Genomic DNA, 19,355 nt, shown 5'->3' with positions numbered 1-19,355 from the left:
AAGCACAGGCTGGTGGCTCCTATGACAGCGGCAGGCAAGCACTCTCTATGTGCTACCTGCTATGCCTAGAGTAATCCTGGTGGGCTCCCCAGCCAGATCCCCTCAGGGGAAATCTTTGTCTACACTGTGTTCTTTGGTGACTCCCTTGCAAAAGAACACTGGAATTCACTTCATCTCCACAGAGATGAGACCATAGTTGACAGACTATTTTAAGAATGTAATTTATTTTTAAAAAGGAAACCAAAAAAAGAAAGAAGGAAAGAAAAAGTAAAGAAAAGGAGCTGGTTATAGAAAACAGTATTTAAAGAGCAAAAATAGAGAACTATGTAAATGTTTGACTTTAAGGTAATAGTTAATCACATTACGGTCAACCTACTCAGTAATATCACATGGGCATCAAAAAAGAAACTACTAAGCCTTACGCTGCCCAAGGAAACGCTCTAACAGCACAACAAAACAAGTTCTAGCCGCCTGTAAGTTATTCAACTACCTAAAATAACTATGCTGACAAGTATAAAATGGTGGGACCTTGGTTGACTGTTTTTCAAAATGTTATTTAAACGTTGTTATATTAGTCTTACAATTTAAGCCAGAAGTAAAACTATTCCTTCAAAACATGATGTAAAACTTCTCCAAAAAAAAAAAAAAAAAACTACAAAAAAAAGTTACTAGTGGAAAAAAAAGTTAACTTGTGAATAAGTGAGCTTAGCAAGGTTTTATTACAAGATCAACATACAAAAAGAAAAAAAAAATCAAATTTCTACATAACAGCAATGAACAATTGGAAACTGAATTTTTGAAAACTATCATATCCCATACCATTAAAGACATGAAATGCTTAGCTGTAAACTGAACAAAATATGTGTAAGATTTGTGCGCAAAAACTAGAAAACACTAAAAAAAAAAAAAAAAGACATGAACAAATGAAGTGACATACTGTGTTCACATATTAGAAGGCTTAATACTGTTAAGATTTCAATTCTCCCAAACTATAGATTCAAGACCATTCCACTCCAAATCTCCAGAGGAATTTTTATAGAAATTGACAAACTGATTCTAAAATTTATACGAACAAGCTAAGGAACAAGAATATCCAAGTCAATTTTGGAAAAAGAATAAACCTAGAGGACTCATATTCATAAATTTCAAGACTGACTATAGTGATCAAGACAGTAAGGTACTAGAGGAAACTTAAGACAGGCAAATCAATGAAAGAGAATTAGAATCCAGATACAGACCCACACATATACATTCAATTAATTTTCAACAAAGGTAACGAAGAATCTTGACTTACACTGTATACCTGGTAGAAATATTAACTCAAAATCACAAAATAAATGTAAAACCTAAGACTATGAAGCGCTTAAAATCTTTGTGACCTTGGGTTAAGTATAAATTTCCGAGATACAACTGGGGGGATTTCCCTGGTGATCCAGTGGTTGAGAATCTGCCTTCCAACGCAAGCAGGGGACTTGGGTTCAAACCCTGGTCAGGCAACTAAGCTCAAGAGTCACAACTAGAGAGTCCCATGTGCTGTAATTACTGAGCCCATGCGCTCTAGAGCCTGTGTTCTACAACTAGAGAAACATCTTGCAACTAGAGAAGCTCCTGCGCTGCAAAGAAGAGTCGGTGCAAAAAGAAAAAAAAAGATTGGCATTTCCCTGGCAGTCCAGTGGTTAAGACTCAAGTTCAATCCCTGGTCAGGGAATTAAGATTCCACATGCCACACAGCACAGCTGCAAGATTTTTAAAACAAAAATAAAAGACTGATGAATTGGACTTCACCAAAATTAAGAATTTGTGTTCTTCAAAAGATACTATCAAGAGAACAAATAGATAAGCCCCAGCCTGGGAGAAAATATTTGCAAATGCCACATCTTATAAAATGCTCTGGACTAGAATATATAAACTTGAGAGAAAATGGTTCAAAAAAGATGTGTAATTTGGGATTATGTCTAATGAAAAGGGTTGAGGCAGGGAGGGCAGGACAGAGAAGCCATGCAAACAAAGTTTCTCCTCCTTATGAACTATTTGATACCTCCTTACTCATTTTCAGAACATTTTTTTAAGTCTCTCTTTCTCCCCTGGGACAATCTGACAATCCTTCAGGGAGTTTTACTTATTTCCATTTAATCAGTGACTCCTGAGAGAATGTGACTGTGTAGACTCAGTCTTTCCCTAGACCTTGGCAGTAAAACCAATTACCCATCTCAATAACCAAGGCAAAACCCTTTGAAGAAAGCTCCTTCATGACAGAGAACTAGGGTCATGGTCACAAATCACAGAGAAACAGCTTTACTGGCAGTTTTGGACTGCTGAGAGACACCAATAGAATATCTATGGATCCTTCTGAATTAGAGATTCAGTGTGTCTGTCCACAGTTGAGAAATCAATGAGAAACTTTCAACCCTGTGTGTGAGGAGCCTACCAGCCTGACTGTGTCTCTAAAAGCCATCTAGATTCAGACAGGCAGCCTCTCCTACACTGGAATCTCATACACTACCCTGGGGTTAAGTTAATGGCTTGGTTTCTGCTCACATCAATCCTTTGGACTTTGATTGGCTACTCTCCTCCCCAGACCCTCCCTCGAGGGGATTTTCTGAACCTACATCTTTGTCACAGGCCACAAGTACTTCTAACAGTTTGTCAAAGGGTCAAAAGAACCAATCATATACAGTCAAGAATTCCAGCTTGCTCAATAACAGACCTCTTTCCCATAATTGCCCCCAAAGGGCAATTCTAACCCCCTGAAGCTATTCTAAGAGCCCACCATACCATTTCACACAAGTTTGCATTTGGAAAAGACAGTGTGACAGCAATGTTAAAGGCAACTAATAAACCAGTGGATTGCTCTGCCACTAAAAGCAGAGCACACACCCTCCAATTCCCAGGGGCCCACACTTACCGTAATCACAGGTGGGCTGGGCGCTTGTGTCTGAGTACGTTGACTGCAAAGTGGTTTCAGATCCCTGGACAAAGCCTAAATATATGTACAGTGTGGTTAATTTCTCCAAAAAAGCCACATGAAGATGACCTAAGACTACCCTTCAGTGGAGACTGCCTGGCAGACCCTCCCCTCACTGGAAAACCACCAAAACTTTTGGTTTCTGAACACCTCCAGAACATATCAACCAAAGGAAAGGCAGGCTATATTTAACTTGTTATGTCAGAAGAATTGGATAAACATTTTTAAATCTTTAAACCAGTACCCTGTTTTGATAAATGGGTACCCAAATTATTCAGGTAAATGAAGAAAGTGTTTATATCACTGAAAGGTGAGCTCCAATTCAAATAACAATGGGGGTTAATTTTGAACAATGTTAAGGTAAATAATACCTATTCCATTCCCCCAAATCTAAAGCTTATATATATTTTTCATCTGCCCATTAAAAAAAAAAAGTGTATTACAATTACTTCTTAAATGTAATTACTTGGGGTTAGCATGTTTATATGGAACAAGCATTATAGATTCTATGTATAATTTCCAATCTTCTCAAATCTTATACTATTTCTCAACTTCTAATGAATTAGTAACAAGTACAGAAAATCTGAACTTCTACCAGAAACTACTGGTCTCAAATGCTGATTATCTTTTAATCTACACTTTTAAAATATTTTTGTAAAATATTTTTAAGTGATTTGCCCTTAGCACTGAAATTATGATAGACACCATAAGAGGCAACATTTGCCTGTTCCCATCAAGACCCAACTCACGACCTAAAAATTAAAGCCAGCACCTCCAGTAGCTTTCACAATAAAAGCATACACCAAGTGCCTTTCCCTGGGCAGGCATTCAAGTATTTGTTGACACTCTTTCTAGTTCTCTTTTTTTTTTTTTTTCCAGTTCATTTCTTAAGACCATAGCGGCAAATAGGACAGCAACAGCAGCCAACACTGAACAAGTGTTTTTCCTGCAGGGTGCTAAGGGGTTCATCTGCATTATTTTGCTTCATCCTCACCACAGCCAACAAAAGGGACAGGGCCAAGATCCCTTACCCTGCCAATTCCAAAGTCCAAAAAGGTCTGAAAACCAAGTGTTTTCGTCAAATGTGGTGTCAACATGCATTTTGGGAAAAACTGACCCATGAGGACATTCTTTATCTTTCTTCATTTAATTACAAAGTGCTGCCCCAAACCCCACTACAGGTGTCATGCAATGTCCTTTTAAGCTAGAATTCCAAAACACACCCAGCTCCAAGGGTTTCAAACAAAGATCAGTGGATCCACACTTTACTTCCCAGAGGAGGGAGCTGAAACTGGGCACGGGGGAGTAACAGAGCTGGTGACAGAAGCATATAAATTCAACATTTCCTACATACCCTAATTAAAGAGGGCACACTGGAATGGATTTCCTCCAGGGACCCAGAACCTTCCTGAGATGCCCAAACTGTAACCCTGATAATAACTATACACAAGAAACATTGAAAGTAATCTAAAGAAGGTTCACCTGTGGGGAAGGCTCCCAATGTAAGTACCACCTTACACTGGCCTTTTCCACTGTTTGGTCAACTAGCTTCTGGAAACCTGTTTGTTCAGCAATAGTGCCACTGGCAAAACAACTCCAGACTTTAGGTAACATGGTCTGAAGGTACTGCAGCTGCAACTAGAACGTACCACAAGCTAACAGGAATACATACTGGATTAAATACACAGTATTAAAGCTATAGAGCAAAAGATCTATGTATATTCAGGGGAGAGGGCCCTGATTCTTCTTTGAGAAAAAGGAAAGATAATTCATCAGTCAACCAAACCTTCAGAGTTCAAAGGCAAACTCAGCTCTAGTTCTGTCCTCTCTACATTAATATTCTGTGCCACAACACTGCCCCCAGGGCAGGACCTTCTTTAGCTAGTTATGCTCCAATTATGAACCAATTCTTATCTGGCTTGAGTATCGATCTTGTCTTGGTTCAATTTTTCAGCTTGATTAAATTCTGAATGAAAAAATAAGCTCTGAGTGAAAAAATAAAATAAGCAAATTTTTGGTCCTATAAAGTGAAAGGTCAGACCATGGGTTTATAACTGTGTTATCACAGCCCCTCCCTACTGGCCAGCCTCTCTGATACCTTTTTTGCTCAAAAACACACAAAGCTTCTCTATTTTATTCTTTTCCTTCTTTTTTTAGAAGGGGATTCTTTGAAAAAATAATATCAAGTGACAAAAACTGGAAGACAATAGGAAAGAGGTTAGGTTGCAGCCAACCTCCACTATCCAGTGAAAATCAGCCTCCAAGATGGCCTCCAATGATTCCGGCCTTCTGACATCATGTTGTCTCTTCCCAAATAGAGGGAGGCAGTTTAATAGAAGATATTGCAGAAAAGACCCAGTGCAACTTCTGAGGCTTCCACCTCATTCTTTCTCAGATTATTCACTCTTACTATAAGCCAGCATATAGTAAGGACCCTCTAGTAGGCCTGTGGAGAGCTCCAGATAGTACAGAAATCAATAGCCAGCATCAACCTGTCAGGCACATTAGTCTGAGTCACCTTCAGCCCAAGTTCAGCCTTCAGATGTCTAAGGTCCCAACTAACATCCAAAATGTAACCTTTTGAGAAATCCCAAGCCAGAGCCATCCAGCTAAACCACCTGTGCATTCCTAACACAGAGAAAATATATGACATGATGAATGTTCCTATAAAAAGACTGGTAGCATTTCAGACCTTTGTTTAAAGATCTGATTCTGGATTTTTTGTCCTGTTTTTCCACTGCTCCTATCTTCCTCCCCTTGGTGGTAGAGACAGAACCTTCTTTTTCAAGTATACATAATAAAATTAGATTAAAAAATTAGATAAGTTATCAAAAAGATACATTTTAAATCACCTTCTACCCTTACTAATAATGCTAACATTTGCTTTAAGGCCTCCAGAAATTCCTCTTAAAGGCAACGAGTTGTCTAAAATGTGACATAAAATGCCTGACATTCATTCATTCATTTATTTATTTATGACAGCACTTCCTGACATGTGGGGTCTTAGTTCCCCCACCAGGAACTGAACCAGTGGCCCTGCAGTGGAATCTTAACCATTGGATTGCCAGGGAAGTCCTCACATGCCTCTGACTTTAGTGGTCTGCTTCTTAAAAGGGAAAGTCACACGTTATAAAGCAACTGTGGTTTTCAGTTGGTCAAGATCAGGGGAAAACTAATCATAACCTCATTAGCTTGGCTACCTCACTGCCAACTCAAACACAGAATTACAGCCTACAAGATATGGAGCTGAAATTCAAACTTGACCATCTGTGACCTCTATACATCAGCTTCCTTGTCTATGAAATTAAATGGATCATTATTAAGCTATCCACCAGCACCCAACCAGTCTTCCCCTGGTTTCTTCAGCAGTCCTGTCCCTAAGAACCACAAAACTGTCTTCCAGTTCTTGATAAGATTTGGTGAATAGGATCAGTTTTCAATTTCAGTTATGTTAGTATCAACCCGACTGACTTCCCTGGTGAACCAGAAAAGGTACACAAAGGCTAGGGCAGGGTTGCTCAACCTTGGCACTATTGATGTTTGAAGCCAGAAAATTCTTTAGGGTGGGGCCACCCTTTGCACTATAGCATGTTTTAGCAGCATTCCTGGTCTCTACCCACTAGATGCACATGTAGCAACTTCCACCCCAAGAAGTGACAACCGAATACCACGCTACAAACTTTGTCAATGTCCCCTGGAGGGCAAACTTGCCCTTGGTTGAGAACCACTGGGCTAAGGGATGGTTGCTTAAAAAAACTGGAGTTCTTGCCAAGCTCCTGACCTGGAGGAGGGACAGCTAACACTACCTTCTCATCTAAGGCCAACATACAGCTGTCTATGGAGCAGCCCCAGAGGCTCAGATTCCATTCTCAGTCCTAAACATTCCAAGTAGAATGCAGCTTACCCAGCAACCACACAAGCTCAAGCCCTATTAACAAGGGAAGCTCTTGGCTGAAAAGCCTCATCAGTTATTCTGAAAGCAGTCCCAGGCCAGCCTTTGAATTCATTCAGGGATGATTTGTAATCACCCAGGCATATCCTATGGCTCCCTCTCTAATCTCATCATCCCCTCCCTCCCCTTAGCTCAAGACCTACTGATCACCTTGGGCTGATCCTTTAACACGCCAGGCAGCTCCTGTCACTAGGTCTTTGGAGGGCCCCCTTGGCCAGATATCCCTAATTTCCACGTTCCATTCAGGTCTCTGCTCAAATGTTCAATGCTCTCCAGAGGTCCCCAACCACCCCCACGTAATAGAACAAGGTCCTCAGGGTACTGACTACTCCACAACACATACTACGTTCGTTTCCCGATTATGGTCTGCCCTCTTCTGTAAAACACTTGAGGAATTCCCGTCAGTATGTCAGTGTCTATTCAACCCCCGACGCCACAATGAATTTGACAGTTGTGCAATGAGTTAACACGGAAGCCAGCCGTTCTTCACAAGGCTCAGTCCCTAAGGATGCGAGGTTCCCCACTCGGCTCTAACGCTTCATGTATTTATTCACTCACATCCCCACTTTAGGGGAGGGGCTGGCGCCTCTCCCAGCCTGGGGCAGGTAAAGGCGAGGGGGTGGGGCGGGCAACCACGGTATTTGCGGGGAAACTGCGCGGGGGACAATGGCGACGGCAGCCGAGTCCGCAGATCGACCTGAAGGGCCGAGGCCCGAGAAAGGGCGACCTGAGGCGACGAGGGCCCAGGGGGCCGGGCCAGGGACGGAGGCGAGAACTCAGGTGCCGAAACCAAGACTCACCGACACCGGAGACAGAAGCCAAAACTTCGGGCGGTCGGGAGCCGGGACGCAAGGTGGCCAGCACAAAGAACTGAGACGCCGAGGCGTGAGGGGCGCGATACTGAGGCGACGGGACCCCGGCGCCATTTTGTGACCGCAGAGAGGGCAGTGTCCAAGCCCCGTGGGAGGCACGGACGAGCCCGGCGCGGCTCCGGCACATCCCTATCCCTCTCCACCTGAAGCCTGACCCCTCTCCTCACCAACCCTGCCGGGCCCACCTGTATAGCTCATGGCAGCAGCGAAAACTGCACCCGAAGATTCTGGCAGCTGCTTCACACGTCGGACGCCGCCGCGTTAGCGGAGACAATCCCCCGAGCCCCTTCTACCCACAACTAAGCCCCGCCCCTCGACAGCATTGGCTCGCGCCGGACCCTGGCTTCAAGCCTGTTGGATAGCCTCGCTGTCCATCTCTAAGCCTCCTTAGCCCCGTGGCTGAGGGCTCTGCCAATCTAATGAGAGCCCCGCCCTAATCCCGCCTCCCGTTATTTTGAGACCATGCGGATTGGCCTAGAGGAGACGGCCTGGAGGTGGACTCCCGCAGAGTTCGAAGGGGCGGAGCTGTTCACTACGGAAAGACCTGAGGCCCAAGCGCGGCCAGGCGGGAAAGGCCTGTGCCCTGGAGGCCCGCCAGAGGGAGCTGGGTCTACAGGACAGGGCACTCCTCCAGTCCCGGCTTTGCCACGGGGGTGTCGTGCCAATCTACTCTCTTTCCTAACTTCCCTGGCCTTCAGCTCCAAAACGAACAAGGTAAAGCCATGTTGGAATGAAAATTACATTTAAGTGCCAAACAAGATACTGGGCACAGTTTCAAATATGTGAAATAACATATGTGAAGAATTCAGTCCGGTGCCGGGTGATCTAAAGAAATGTTACATTTTGTTATCCACTGTTACATAAAGATAACAGATATACATCATGTTTATATCACTATATGTAATAAATATATATTTGTATTATTTCAAATGCTCTGTGAGGAAGTTGGGTTTTTTTTAACTCCCATTTAAAAAGATAAGAAAACTGAAGCTTGAAATTCATGACTTGCTCAGGGTCCTTGACACTTAAGTGTTAAAGCTGGAACTACCCACTCTAAACCCTTCTCCGTTTGTTCTGGACTTTAGAGATCCTACAGTAAGAAGCCCAGCCAGGCTCCAGCGCTGTGTCCTTAGCAGCCTCTTTGGACGTGTCCACTGTCAGAGCCATCTTATAGCTGCTAAGAGACGACTTGAGGGAGCTGCAGACACTGAAACTTGTGCTTAATGTGTTCGTGAAAATTCATCAAGCTGGGTGACTTGTACTTTTTTGTTTTAAAGTATGCCACTACTGACTTTTTGATATTAATCTCTCATTTCGATGGCACTTTTTAAAAGTCCGTATCCTTCAGAGAAATATGCTGAAACATTAAGAGATTAATTGGTCTGGTAACTGTAATTCATATGGAGAGAAGGACATGAAGGGGCTGTAGCTGAAGAGATGGTCATGAGTTTACAACTGATGAGTAGGTGACAGTTCATTTTACTACTTCACTTTTGTGTGGTTAGGATTCTCCATGAAAGGCTTTAGCAACTCCTCCAACCCTGGGCCTATGCAAAACTTGCTGCCACGTGGGACAAAGTTCACAATGTATTGAAAAACTCCACATATGAAGTACATAAAGTTCTGCCTAGTGTGCATTCCAGTTGTGGGGCTCATTTCAGTGTCACCCTCAGGGAGACCTGCCTGCCCTCCAAACTAAGGCATAGCCCCAGGACACCTCTCCTGGATCCCATAGCTTCCTTCATGGCGTGTACCACAGCTATGTTTTACCCTCATATGTTGACTTCACTATTATCTAATGCTCTGCCTCTGAGACAAGTAGTAGAACTGCTTATGAGAAGGGGTGTGATCACAAGTTTTAGGGAAAGATCCCTCTGTGGCAAGAACAGCATTCAACCCTTTCGAGGACTGGCCCTTATCATGGCATCACTGTGGGTGGCGCAGGACCTCCTACTTTCTAAGTTCTTGTATAGTTTGAACTTTTTTACATCCAGCTTACATCACTTTTTAAAACTAATGTATTAGTTTAAAAAAAATTTATGAAAAGCCAAAAGAGGTGGTGCCTTTGGGTCAGGTCTCATTCCAAGAGAGGCTCTACCAGCATTCCAAGTCTCACACTAGACATGAGTAGTAGAGGGCCTCCTCCGGCAGGCAAGATATGTATCCTGATCTCATAGGAGCAGAAAAGCCAAGTGTGCAGGCCAAGACCACCCTTGGGGAGAGGGGGTACATACTGTCACAGCTTGTGAGTCCCCCGTTCCCAGTCAGGGGCATGGTTGGGGGCCCAGGATAATGGGGTTGGGGTAGGAGAGGCCTCTGCCCCAGGAGGTCATTCCCACTTTGCAGCCCCTGGCTGTTTTAAGTGAAAATAATGAGCTAAAAAACCACATGCAATAAACAAGAAGGAGCAGCCAACAAAATCTCTTAAAATCTCAGAAACGTTCAATAAACATTTGCAGAATGAGAAAATAAATAACAACGAAAAGGAGCCAGCAGCTCTTTTTCCCCCTTGTGTTAGTTGGGTTCAGGAAGCGTGTGTATCTCCCCACACAGGTCACATGTCTTGAAGGCAGGGCAGTCCCAGCGGCTGTGCACTTCACCCTCCCCACCAGTGAAGGTCCCCACACCCTCAATGGACAGCTCCTGCCCTCGGAGAGCCCTTTAGGCCTCAATCACGGCTCAATCCTGGCTCCCTTCCCAGACCAGCTGCCCAGGGCTCTGGTTCCTCTCCTTGGCTCACAGGAGCTGCCGCACCAGCTGGCCAGAGACCCACCCGCCGCCCCCTCCCCCAACCACCAGCCATGCCATGGAGGGCCAACAGCTGGGAACTTGGGCTCATCCCCAGACAGGTCTGGTGGGCTTGGCAGCCAACAGGAAAACCCAGGGCTTCCAGGGGCTTTTGGCGGAGGTGCTTGATCCCAGCCCTGGCTGCCAGACAGACAATGCCAGCTTGTCCACTCGACAGAAAAACACAACGCTGGCTGCCTGCCCCGGGGTGTTTCCAGAAGAGAAATTTAATCTAATTTACATACTTCTAGGTACATCGATAACCAAAATGTGGCCACTGAAAAAAGTTAAAAGGGCAATCGGCTCCCGGTTTCTAGCTGGCCCAGGATTGCAAAATAAAAAGATCGACGTTCCTTATTCTCTACACAAAACGCGTTTTTAAAAAAGTGAAAGGTCTAGGGAGCTATACATAGAAAGCAACAGTGAAAAGGGGGGGGGGGGTGAGGGTGGGGAAGGAGAGTCCCACCCCCACCCACTCCCAGGCCCCAGAGCCCCCGAGACTCTGGGAGGGCCTTGACACGGCAGGAGGCAGCTGTCAGCTCTGAGCTCTTCCTGGCTGGGAAGGCCCCTCTTGCAAGGGATGAGGGGGAGGCGGCCAACAAGGATTTCCGTGGCATTGTGGGCTCAGGCAGGGGGCTCCCAGGCCCTGGCAGAGGGCCACAGAGGGAGTATGCCTTCTCCTGAGCAAGCACCGTGGCGTGATGTGGTAGTCGTTCAACTCGGGAACTGGAGGGCTGGGGCCGATTCCCGGGTCTCACGAGGTCCGTGAGTGCGTGCGTGCGTGTGTGAGAGGATATTCACAGGGGCAAGGGCAAGAAGGAACCAGGACAGGGGTCCTTGGGGTCTTTGCAAGTGGCCACAGATGGCAAAAAGAGCCCGCCTGACTGCTGGACACGGGAGAACGCTGGTCTTCCTCCCTTGTGAACCGACTGGCTGCCGCCAGACACCTGGCCGCTGCCGCTGCTGAACCAAATGGGCAGGTGGGTGTGGGCTGGAGGAAGATGCCCTGTGTGTGGCCCCAGAGTCCTTGGGCTAGGGGAAGGGTGGCTAGCTGGCTTCCGGTGCCCCGGCTGTAGTGTGCCCGGCCCGTGAAAGGTACCGGTTTGAGGTTTTGGCTTGCTCCTTTGGAAACAGAAAAGAAAGAGGGAGGAAAGAGAGGAGAAGAAGGAGAGAAAGATGGCGTGAGAGGGGGTCTGGAATGCTTTTGTGTTAGGGTGCCTCTGCTGCCGCTGTCTGTGCCTGTGGGGCCTGAGGCTCCTCCGGCGGGGGGTCCGCTTTGGAGAAATTCATCTCTAGGATGTGCCGCTGTAAGTGCCGCACCCACTCCTCCTGGATGGAGAGGGGCCCCTGGAATTCCACCTCACAGAACCTGGGGGGGCATGGGGAACAGAGAGAGGAAAAAGTGGCCATTGCAGTAAGGAGAGGCAGAACCATAGCCCTGGCCGCACCCTGAGCATCAGGCACACCTGCTGCTCCTCACTGTGAACAGAGCAGGCCCAGGATGTGAGGAAAGGGGGACTCAGAAGTTAGGTGTCCTCCTACGTACAGCTACCTCTATCCATCACGGGGTCGTGCTAGGGCCCCCTGGAGAGACCCCCCCTATGCTCAGGGCAGTCTGCCAGCTCAGGTGCTGGGTATGAGTCACTGAGCTTCCTAAACACCTCTGCCAGGTGACTGAAACATGTGCTCTGAGGCGGAGAGGGACCCCAGGGAAGCAAATGCAACCCTGCCAGGCCCCAGGAGAGAAGGACGGGAGCCAGGGAAAGGGGGGTTGGACACCAACTCCAACCCACCTGACTCACGCTCCCAATTCACCCACTCCTCACTCTCTCAGCCTCAAATACAGAACCCAAGCTCATGGTCCTGAGCCCTGGGTTTGAATCCTACTTCTGACTTGGCCTGTGTGGCCTGAGGCAGGCACACTGCATCCCAGACTCTCAGTTTCCTGGACACTGATGGATGCGTGGACTTTACTAACAATGAACTAAGACCTATTTTTTTCCTCCTTAATCCAGCAAACACTTGCCAACTGCTTACTATGTGACAGGTACAGTTTGAGTGTTTTGTAACTACACAACTTTTAATCGTGACAACAAATCTATTTGGTGGATCTGTTATCAATCCCATTTTATAGGTGGGAATATTGAGGTATGGAGCAAGAAACTCTCGCTCAAGGTCACTAAACTGTGGTCAGAGCCGGCAACTGAACCCAGGTCTTGCAGGTTATAAAGCTCAAGGGCCTGAGGCTGTGGGGCATCGCTGTCTGTGAGGAGCCCCCACCCTGGGCCCAGCCACACCCCAGTCTGGCCCAGAGGCTCTGGAGGCCAAGCCCTGCGCGGGCGGTCTCCTCCCTCCCCCAGGGGAGGGCTGCATACCTGCACTTGAGGGTGTAGATGTTGCCCACGAACTTGACCAGTGATGTCTGGGGGGGCCGGGGCACCAGGGCGGGGACTGGCCTGACCCGGGGTGGAGGTTGCCGCACCTCCTCCAGCTTCTGGTGCAGGTCATTGGCCTCCTCACTGCCCCGGGCCGCAGAGGCATCTGGAGGGCGGGCTTGTCGGCGCTCAAATTCTGAGGTGGGGAAAAGCGGGGAGTGGGACGGGAGATGAGCCGGATGGCAAGGCCCCCGAAGAGGTTCCCGCCTTTAGCGAGTGAGGGGCAGATGCTGCGGGAATTTTAAGTCAGGATTGCTGGTGAATGGAAACCTCCTGGACCGCGGGACAGGTGGGACAGACGGTGGATGACTCAACAGGAGGGTGGCTGGGAAAGTGACCTGAGGGGAGATGCATGGCAGAGAACCCGGGGGCAGCTCGTGACCCTCCTCCACCAGCACTCACTGTTGATGTTCTGACGCTGGTGCTCCTCGGCCTTCACGGTGCCTGGCGGGCTGGCCGCCAGAGGCCGCTCACCACTGTCGGCTGCCCGGCCAGCCTCGGGCCCTGGTTCACCCCCAGCACCGCGGCCCACCACAGCCAGGCCCCCAGGGGCCAGCCCCAGGGGCGGCCGCTTGTCGCCATCGCGGCCGTGGCCGGCACTGCGAAACTTCTTGGTGAAGGGACGGCCGCTCTGGATGTAGCTCCGGTAGGCGCCCGCCTTCTGGGGCCGGTGCTTGATCCACTCACTCAGTGTCTCGATGGGTGAGCCGTTCACGCACCACTCGGTCACGCCGAACTGCCGCAGGTGCGCCCGGGCGTGACTGGCCAGAGCCTTGCGGTTTTCGAAGTAAAGGCCACACAGCTCACAGCAGGCCTCAGTGGCTGCAGGCAGAGGGGGTGCTGCTGAGCCCCAGCCCCGAGGGAGCAGGGGTACCCAGAAGGCACTGCCCAGGTCGGGAGTCAGTCCCGCCTCCCACAGGCGCCTTGACCCCCACTGGGGCTGAGCGACATGGCACTGCCCAGCCCGACAGGCCCTGGCAGATGCCCTCCCTGGACCCTGCCGCCCACTGCTTACAGGAGTGGGAGGTCTTCTCATGGAGGGTCTTTGCCTTGAAGGGCAGTTCAGTCTGGATGTAGGTCTTGGCCTTGACCTCTGCTGGGAGGAGGCGGTCCTCCTGCAGGGGCCGCTTGGCTGCCACAGAGCCCAGGTAGCCGGTGGCTGAATGCTTGGTGCCAGTGATGGGTGCCAGGGTGAGCTCACGGGGAATCTGGGCTGGCCCAGCTCCAGGTTTGCCTGGCCGGCCAGCCATTGGCGCCAGGGGCAAGGGGGCCTGCATGGGCCCAGGGGCCACTGTGGGAGGCCCGTCCTCGGTCAAGGCAGGGGCCAGGTCTCCAGCCGGCGGCTCCTTCTTTATGAGGCATGGCTTGGATTTCTTCTTGAGGATCTCCCGCAGCGTGTCGATGGGTGAGCCGTTGACAGACCACTCGGTCACGCCCATCTGCCGCAGGTGTGAGCGTGCGTGGCTTGACAGGCCCTTTCGGTTCTCGAAGAACTCGCCGCAGAACTCACAGCGGATGTCACGCACCGGCTCTGCCCGGGATGCTGCAGTGGGTCGGGGTAGGGGGAGGAGAGGGAGGCGGCGGCTGTTGGCAGGAAGCCTCCAAGCTCAAGGTCAGTGTTAAGTGCCCCGCTGCCCATCCATGCAGTCCCAGACCTGAATGGACCCACTCCCTCATCTGCCTCCAGAGGCCCTTGAGTACATGATCCAGCCCTTCTGCTGCTTCTATCACCTCATATTCTAGCTGGCTTCACGATGACTCCCTGACACTGTGATGGATTGAGGGGCAAGTGCTCCCTGGATCCTGGACTCAGCTGCAAGCTTGGCTATGACTCCCTATGTGAAGCTGGGAGTCTCAGTTTCCTCCTCTGCAAAATGGGAGATGGAAACCACCTCTCTTGTGTTCCTGGGGTCTAAAGCGGAGCAATTCAAAACATGTGGTTTACAGCAGTCGTGGAATGCATGTGAGCACTAAGGCAGAGGCCTGGGCCCTCCTTACCTGCTCGGCACACAGCAGCTCAACCAACTGGAGCAGAATGAACACAGTGAGAGTTCGAGAGGGGAGCACTCTTGCTTGCTCTAATAGGGATGTTACAACTGCTGCATACATGGAGCTTTGTTTCAGCATTAAAGCTAAGTGCTTTACACCACTTCGGAAAACTGTAGAGTTGGGAGCATGAGCATCTCCATCTTCCAAAAGAGGAAACTGTCCAAAGTCACGTACTGGTAAGACTCTGGAGCAGCTGAGACCTTAACCTGAACTCCAAATGCCAAGTGCTTAGTGACCGGGAATATCAGAGAGACACTCATTTCCAGCACTTACACTCCTGCCCATGGCAGACATCACTGATTGATCCCTACAAGCGTGTTTTTTTTCCCCCTAGAAATCTGGATGGTAGCCACTACCAATCAAAGATGGCAGAGAGAATCTCTTTACCCCTGCCTAATGACACAATTCTGCCTCCTTCACAGGAATGTAGAATCATCAAGCAGCAGCTCACTCAGTTGGGGGTCTGCATAGCCGGAACTCTCAGTTAGCCCCTTGTCCTCTGGACCTGTGTACTACTTCCTTTTCCATTTCAACCCTGGGTGTTCCGGGTACCCCTGAGGGAAGTGAGGGGAAGACCCCTCTACCTGTTCTCCCTGTCCTGCCCCAGGGTCACACTTACACAGGTTCAAGGGGGTCATGTCTTCCCGAGGTGCCACCCAGGGACCCTCGGATGGGTGCGGTTCCCCATGAAGGGCCCCCGGCAGCATCTCCCGCTTGATCTCAACCCTCATTTGTTCAGGCTTCAGCTTCTTGGGCAGGGAGGGTGAGGAGAGGCCTGGGAACATCTTCCGGGCCGTGGGAGGAGGAGAGACAGTTGGTGAGTGGCCCAGGGGGCTGCCTGGTGGCGGTGGCAACTTCTTGGCCAGGGGTGAGAGGTGAAGGTCCGCGGGACTGCGGGCTTCCAGTGAGCTGCCAGGACCTCCGCTGCTCACCACCTTGGCCAGAGCTTTGGGGCTAGGCCCTGATGGGTTGGGGGGTCCGCCAGGCCGGGACTGGGTCCGTCTCTTGAGGATCTCCCGCAGCGTGTCGATGGGTGAACCGTTGACGTACCACTCGGTTACGCCCATCTGACGCAGGTGCGAGCGGGCATGGCTCGACAGGCCCTTGCGGTTCTCGAAGAACTCTCCGCAGAACTCACAGCGGATGTCGCGTGCCGGCTCCGGGCCCGAGGCTGCAGCGGGAGAGAGGGGCGGTCAGCTTCACCGGCACTGTGAGCATCATCACCTGCGGGTCTCCTGGTCGGCTGGGCGTGGACAGCAGCATGTCCGGGGGCCGGGGTGGTGAGGGAGGGTAAGTGCAAGGGAGGGAGCTGAGGAGCGGGCTGGGGTGGGGGCAGACCCCCGGCAGGAGCGCAGGGAGGCTCTAGAGAGAGCCTGCGGGCCTTGCGTCCTGGTGGAAAAAGGACAGAACCAAGACGCCACAGCCCTGAGGGTCCCAACCGGGATGGGGGCAGGAAGTGGTAGCCCTGCCATCCAGACCAGGGGCAACCATGGGCACCTTCTATACCAAGAGGCAGCACCCCACCCTTGGCCTTCATTCTGAGGGAAGGTCAAAGGCCGAGAGAGAAGGCCTAGCAGCCAACGGCCAGCAAGATCTCTGGGCAGAACTGGGCCACTGCTAAGGGCCCCTGTCCACTCCCGGCCTCAGCAGGGAAGGAGGAGGGACAGGGCTGTGACTCCCCACCCTGGGAGGGGCTCCAGGGCCCGCAGGGAGGACCGGGGCGGCTGAAGCGAGAACCTACAGAGGTTGAGAGGAGACGGCTCCACATCAGAGGCCCAGAAAATGCCAGCGGCTGCGGCGGCCGGGAGGTCCTGCTTCCCCCAGGGGCTGGCCGTACCCTTGGCCTTCAGCTTGGCCCTCTTGGCCGGCGGTGGGGGGGGGAGCAAGGAGAGGGCCGCAGAAGCGGGAGGAGGCCGCCCCAGCAGGGCCAGGGCGCCCCGCCCGAGTGGGAGGCGGATCTGGACGCCGGCCCTCCGGATGAGCCCGTGGAGCACGTCTATGGGGGATCCCTTGGCATCCGGGTCGCTGACGCCCAGGTGGCGCAGGTGGGCGCGGGCGTGGCTGGACAGGCCCCTGCGGGTCTCAAACCAGGCACCGCACAGCTGGCAGTCCAGCTCTCTGCCCCCGTCACTATCTAAAGCTGCGGAGACAAAACACAGGGGGGCGGTTCACGGCCGCCACCTCGGCCGGCCCTCCGGGACTGAGGCGGGAAGGCCTGGTGTGAGTCTCGGCGGCCCAGGCTGGTGGGAGTCCAAGACTCACTGCTGTGGATTTATGAGGTTTGGGGCAGCAGAAAGTCATGTTCCTTGCCTAGGCCTTTGGCGTCAAGGTGAGTGTAGAGAGCTTAAGGCTACGGAGACAGCGGGGTAGAGAGGCAGTGGCCCAGTTCTAATGGCACAATCTGAGGCTTCCAGGCCCCCTTCAGCCAGGGAAGCTGTGCAGGATGGGCTGGAGGTGACAAAGCAGGGGCACACTGGCTGCCAGGCATCACACAACCAAGGGCACACCTGCTCAAACCCTTGCTCCTGGAAGCACAGACCGTGGAAGCAGCTTCATTGGAACATGAGGTGCAACTGGGGTGCCCTGTTGGTCAGGGGGCCAGACCCTAGGCTCACTCTCAGACCCTGAGGCCCACAAATGTGCGGGGAGGTCTGAATTCCTGAGATGGCCTTTGTTAAGTCTGCTCACCATGCCTGGGAGTTGCTTCCCAAGCCCTTCTTTGCCATGCCCACAGGCAGCCCAAGAGGTATAGTTCCAGCCCTGGGCACGGAGGTACCTCTGCAAAGGACACCAGGAACAAGAGGATGTGAAGACAGGGCCAAGCATGGGCCCACCTGGCTAGTGGACCACCTGTTTACCTGCAGGACCCCAGGTGCCCCATGGGAACCCTGGCTACCTTCACTGCCCCAACCCTCAGGCCCAGAGAAGGTCAAAAGCAGCCCTAAGGGGCAAGGATGACCCTGGCAGGCTTAGTAGCCACCGCCAGACTTCCAGGGGGAAGAATGGCGAAGTGAAATGGGAGACAGGTAATATGCCCAAACGGAGACACAGCACCTTAATTAACACGCTCTGACCCAGCCGACCCAGGATACGCAGGCGCTACGGTCCCCACTGCATCCACCCCGAGCCCCGAGGCCCAGCCTGAGGCCCCACCCTTCCCTTGGCTCCCAGGACCCGCACTCACTGAGGTTCAGGGGCCCCTCGTCTTCAGACTGGGGCCACTGGGCCTTTGGAGAGGCTGGCCGGGGGCTCAGAGACAGCTGGGGGCTCTTGTCCTCAGGATTCTTATGGGTAGGGGAGCCCGCCAGGGCCAGCGATGCCTTCTTGAGGAGTGGGGAGTTGGGCGGGTGGGCCAGGCCCTTAGCTGAGAAGCCGGGAGGCGACTTGATGGCCTTGTTGACAGCAGGGGCATCGAGGGGCTTGGCCAGGGCGAGCAGACCAGGTCGTGGGGCTCCAGCGACTATCTCCTTCGGCGAGTTGGACTTCTTCGTCAGGCTTGGGGGCAGCCCGAGGGGTGTGTCAGGCAGGCCCTTCTGCTTCACAAGCTCGTAGAGGAGGTCAATGGGGGCACCGCTGCTCTCCGACTCGGCCACCCCCAGCTGCCGCAGGTGGGAGCGCGCATGGCTGGACAGGCCCTTGCGTGTCTCAAAGCAGGCACCGCAGACCTCGCAGGTGGTCAGGCTCTGGGCTGGAGGGTGAGACCGAGGCCGGGAGAGCTGTCTGTGAGGCTGCACAGGCTCTGCTCTCCCGCTGTTCCTCCCCCTGGGGTCCCGCTCACGCAGGCTCCTGGCTTCTGTCAGCCCCTCCCACACTTAAAATGACCCTAATGAGGCAGGACTTGGCCTGTTCAGTTTTCAAATATAGGAAACTGAGTCTCAGAGAGAGGGGGAGGAAAAGTTGTGCCCAAAGGCACACAGCAGGAGGCAGAGCCATTGGTGGTCCACGCGGTGACATGCTGTTCACATTTCTAATGTACCAGGGTGTCCTGGCAGCAAGTTTTCACACAGACGCTGACCTGCTAGGCACACACTTTAAAGAGTAGCTTAACTCGTGCCCCAGATGCTAGGCTGGTGGCCTCAGCCATGGTCTCCGTGGGGCCCTGTCTGCACGCTTTTCTGCAGAGCCCTCATCTCTACTTCTCTGCCTTGCTGTCCCCCAACGGCAGTGACCCCCAAAGACAAAGGCCAGGTCTCTTTTGCGTCTCTCACATCCCAAGGGTCCAGCACAGTGCCTGCCATTCCTGAGTAACAACCTGAGAATCAACGGAAGGACAAGGCAGTTTCATGGAGAAGATC

At 51.4% G+C, this 19,355-nt stretch overlaps 2 protein-coding genes and 1 long non-coding RNA gene across 23 annotated transcripts in view; 1 reads left to right on the top strand and 2 right to left on the bottom strand.

Moving 5' to 3' along the window:
• The window catches only part of AKAP8L (A-kinase anchoring protein 8 like), a 31,988-nt gene extending 23,921 nt beyond the window's left edge, over positions 1 to 8,067 (bottom strand). For 9 of the 12 annotated variants that reach the window (XR_235128.2, XR_807603.3, XM_005208581.2 and 6 more), the window contains exons 1-2: positions 7,718 to 8,067; positions 2,906 to 2,980 (exon numbers count right to left, since the gene is read on the bottom strand). Coding sequence is in view for 10 of the 12 variants with exons in the window: in XM_005208581.2 (XP_005208638.1) it covers positions 2,906 to 2,980; positions 7,718 to 7,916 (274 nt within the window). In the remaining 2 variants the exon portion in view is untranslated. The remainder of the gene's footprint in view (positions 1 to 2,905; positions 2,981 to 7,717) is intronic. The other 3 variants (XM_002688560.7, XM_005208583.5, XM_010806638.4) reach the window with 1 other exon arrangement.
• An 87-nt stretch (positions 8,068 to 8,154) lies between these two features.
• On the top strand, positions 8,155 to 11,707 carry LOC132345685 (uncharacterized). The gene is made up of 2 exons (XR_009495151.1): positions 8,155 to 8,503; positions 8,875 to 11,707. It is a non-coding gene; the product is annotated as an uncharacterized lncRNA (long non-coding RNA).
• WIZ (WIZ zinc finger) overlaps positions 10,195 to 19,355 on the bottom strand; it is a 26,718-nt gene continuing 17,557 nt past the window's right edge. For 4 of the 10 annotated variants that reach the window (XM_024994825.2, XM_024994828.2, XM_024994826.2 and 1 more), the window contains 7 exons: positions 18,245 to 18,748; positions 16,802 to 17,200; positions 15,680 to 16,231; positions 14,027 to 14,554; positions 13,414 to 13,833; positions 12,952 to 13,147; positions 10,195 to 11,945 (listed from right to left, as the gene is read on the bottom strand). In XM_024994825.2, the coding sequence (XP_024850593.1) occupies positions 11,786 to 11,945; positions 12,952 to 13,147; positions 13,414 to 13,833; positions 14,027 to 14,554; positions 15,680 to 16,231; positions 16,802 to 17,200; positions 18,245 to 18,748 (2,759 nt within the window). In that variant the 3' untranslated portion in view covers positions 10,195 to 11,785. The remainder of the gene's footprint in view (positions 11,946 to 12,951; positions 13,148 to 13,413; positions 13,834 to 14,026; positions 14,555 to 15,679; positions 16,232 to 16,801; positions 17,201 to 18,244; positions 18,749 to 19,355) is intronic. The other 6 variants (XM_024994831.2, XM_059888516.1, XM_024994829.2 and 3 more) reach the window with 3 other exon arrangements.

The sequence above is a fragment of the Bos taurus genome, chromosome 7 (genome assembly GCF_002263795.3).
Source record: "Bos taurus isolate L1 Dominette 01449 registration number 42190680 breed Hereford chromosome 7, ARS-UCD2.0, whole genome shotgun sequence".
Lineage (NCBI taxonomy): Eukaryota > Metazoa > Chordata > Mammalia > Artiodactyla > Bovidae > Bos > Bos taurus.
Note: the sequence above shows the minus strand (reverse complement) of the source record. Positions and strands in the feature narration are given on the sequence as shown.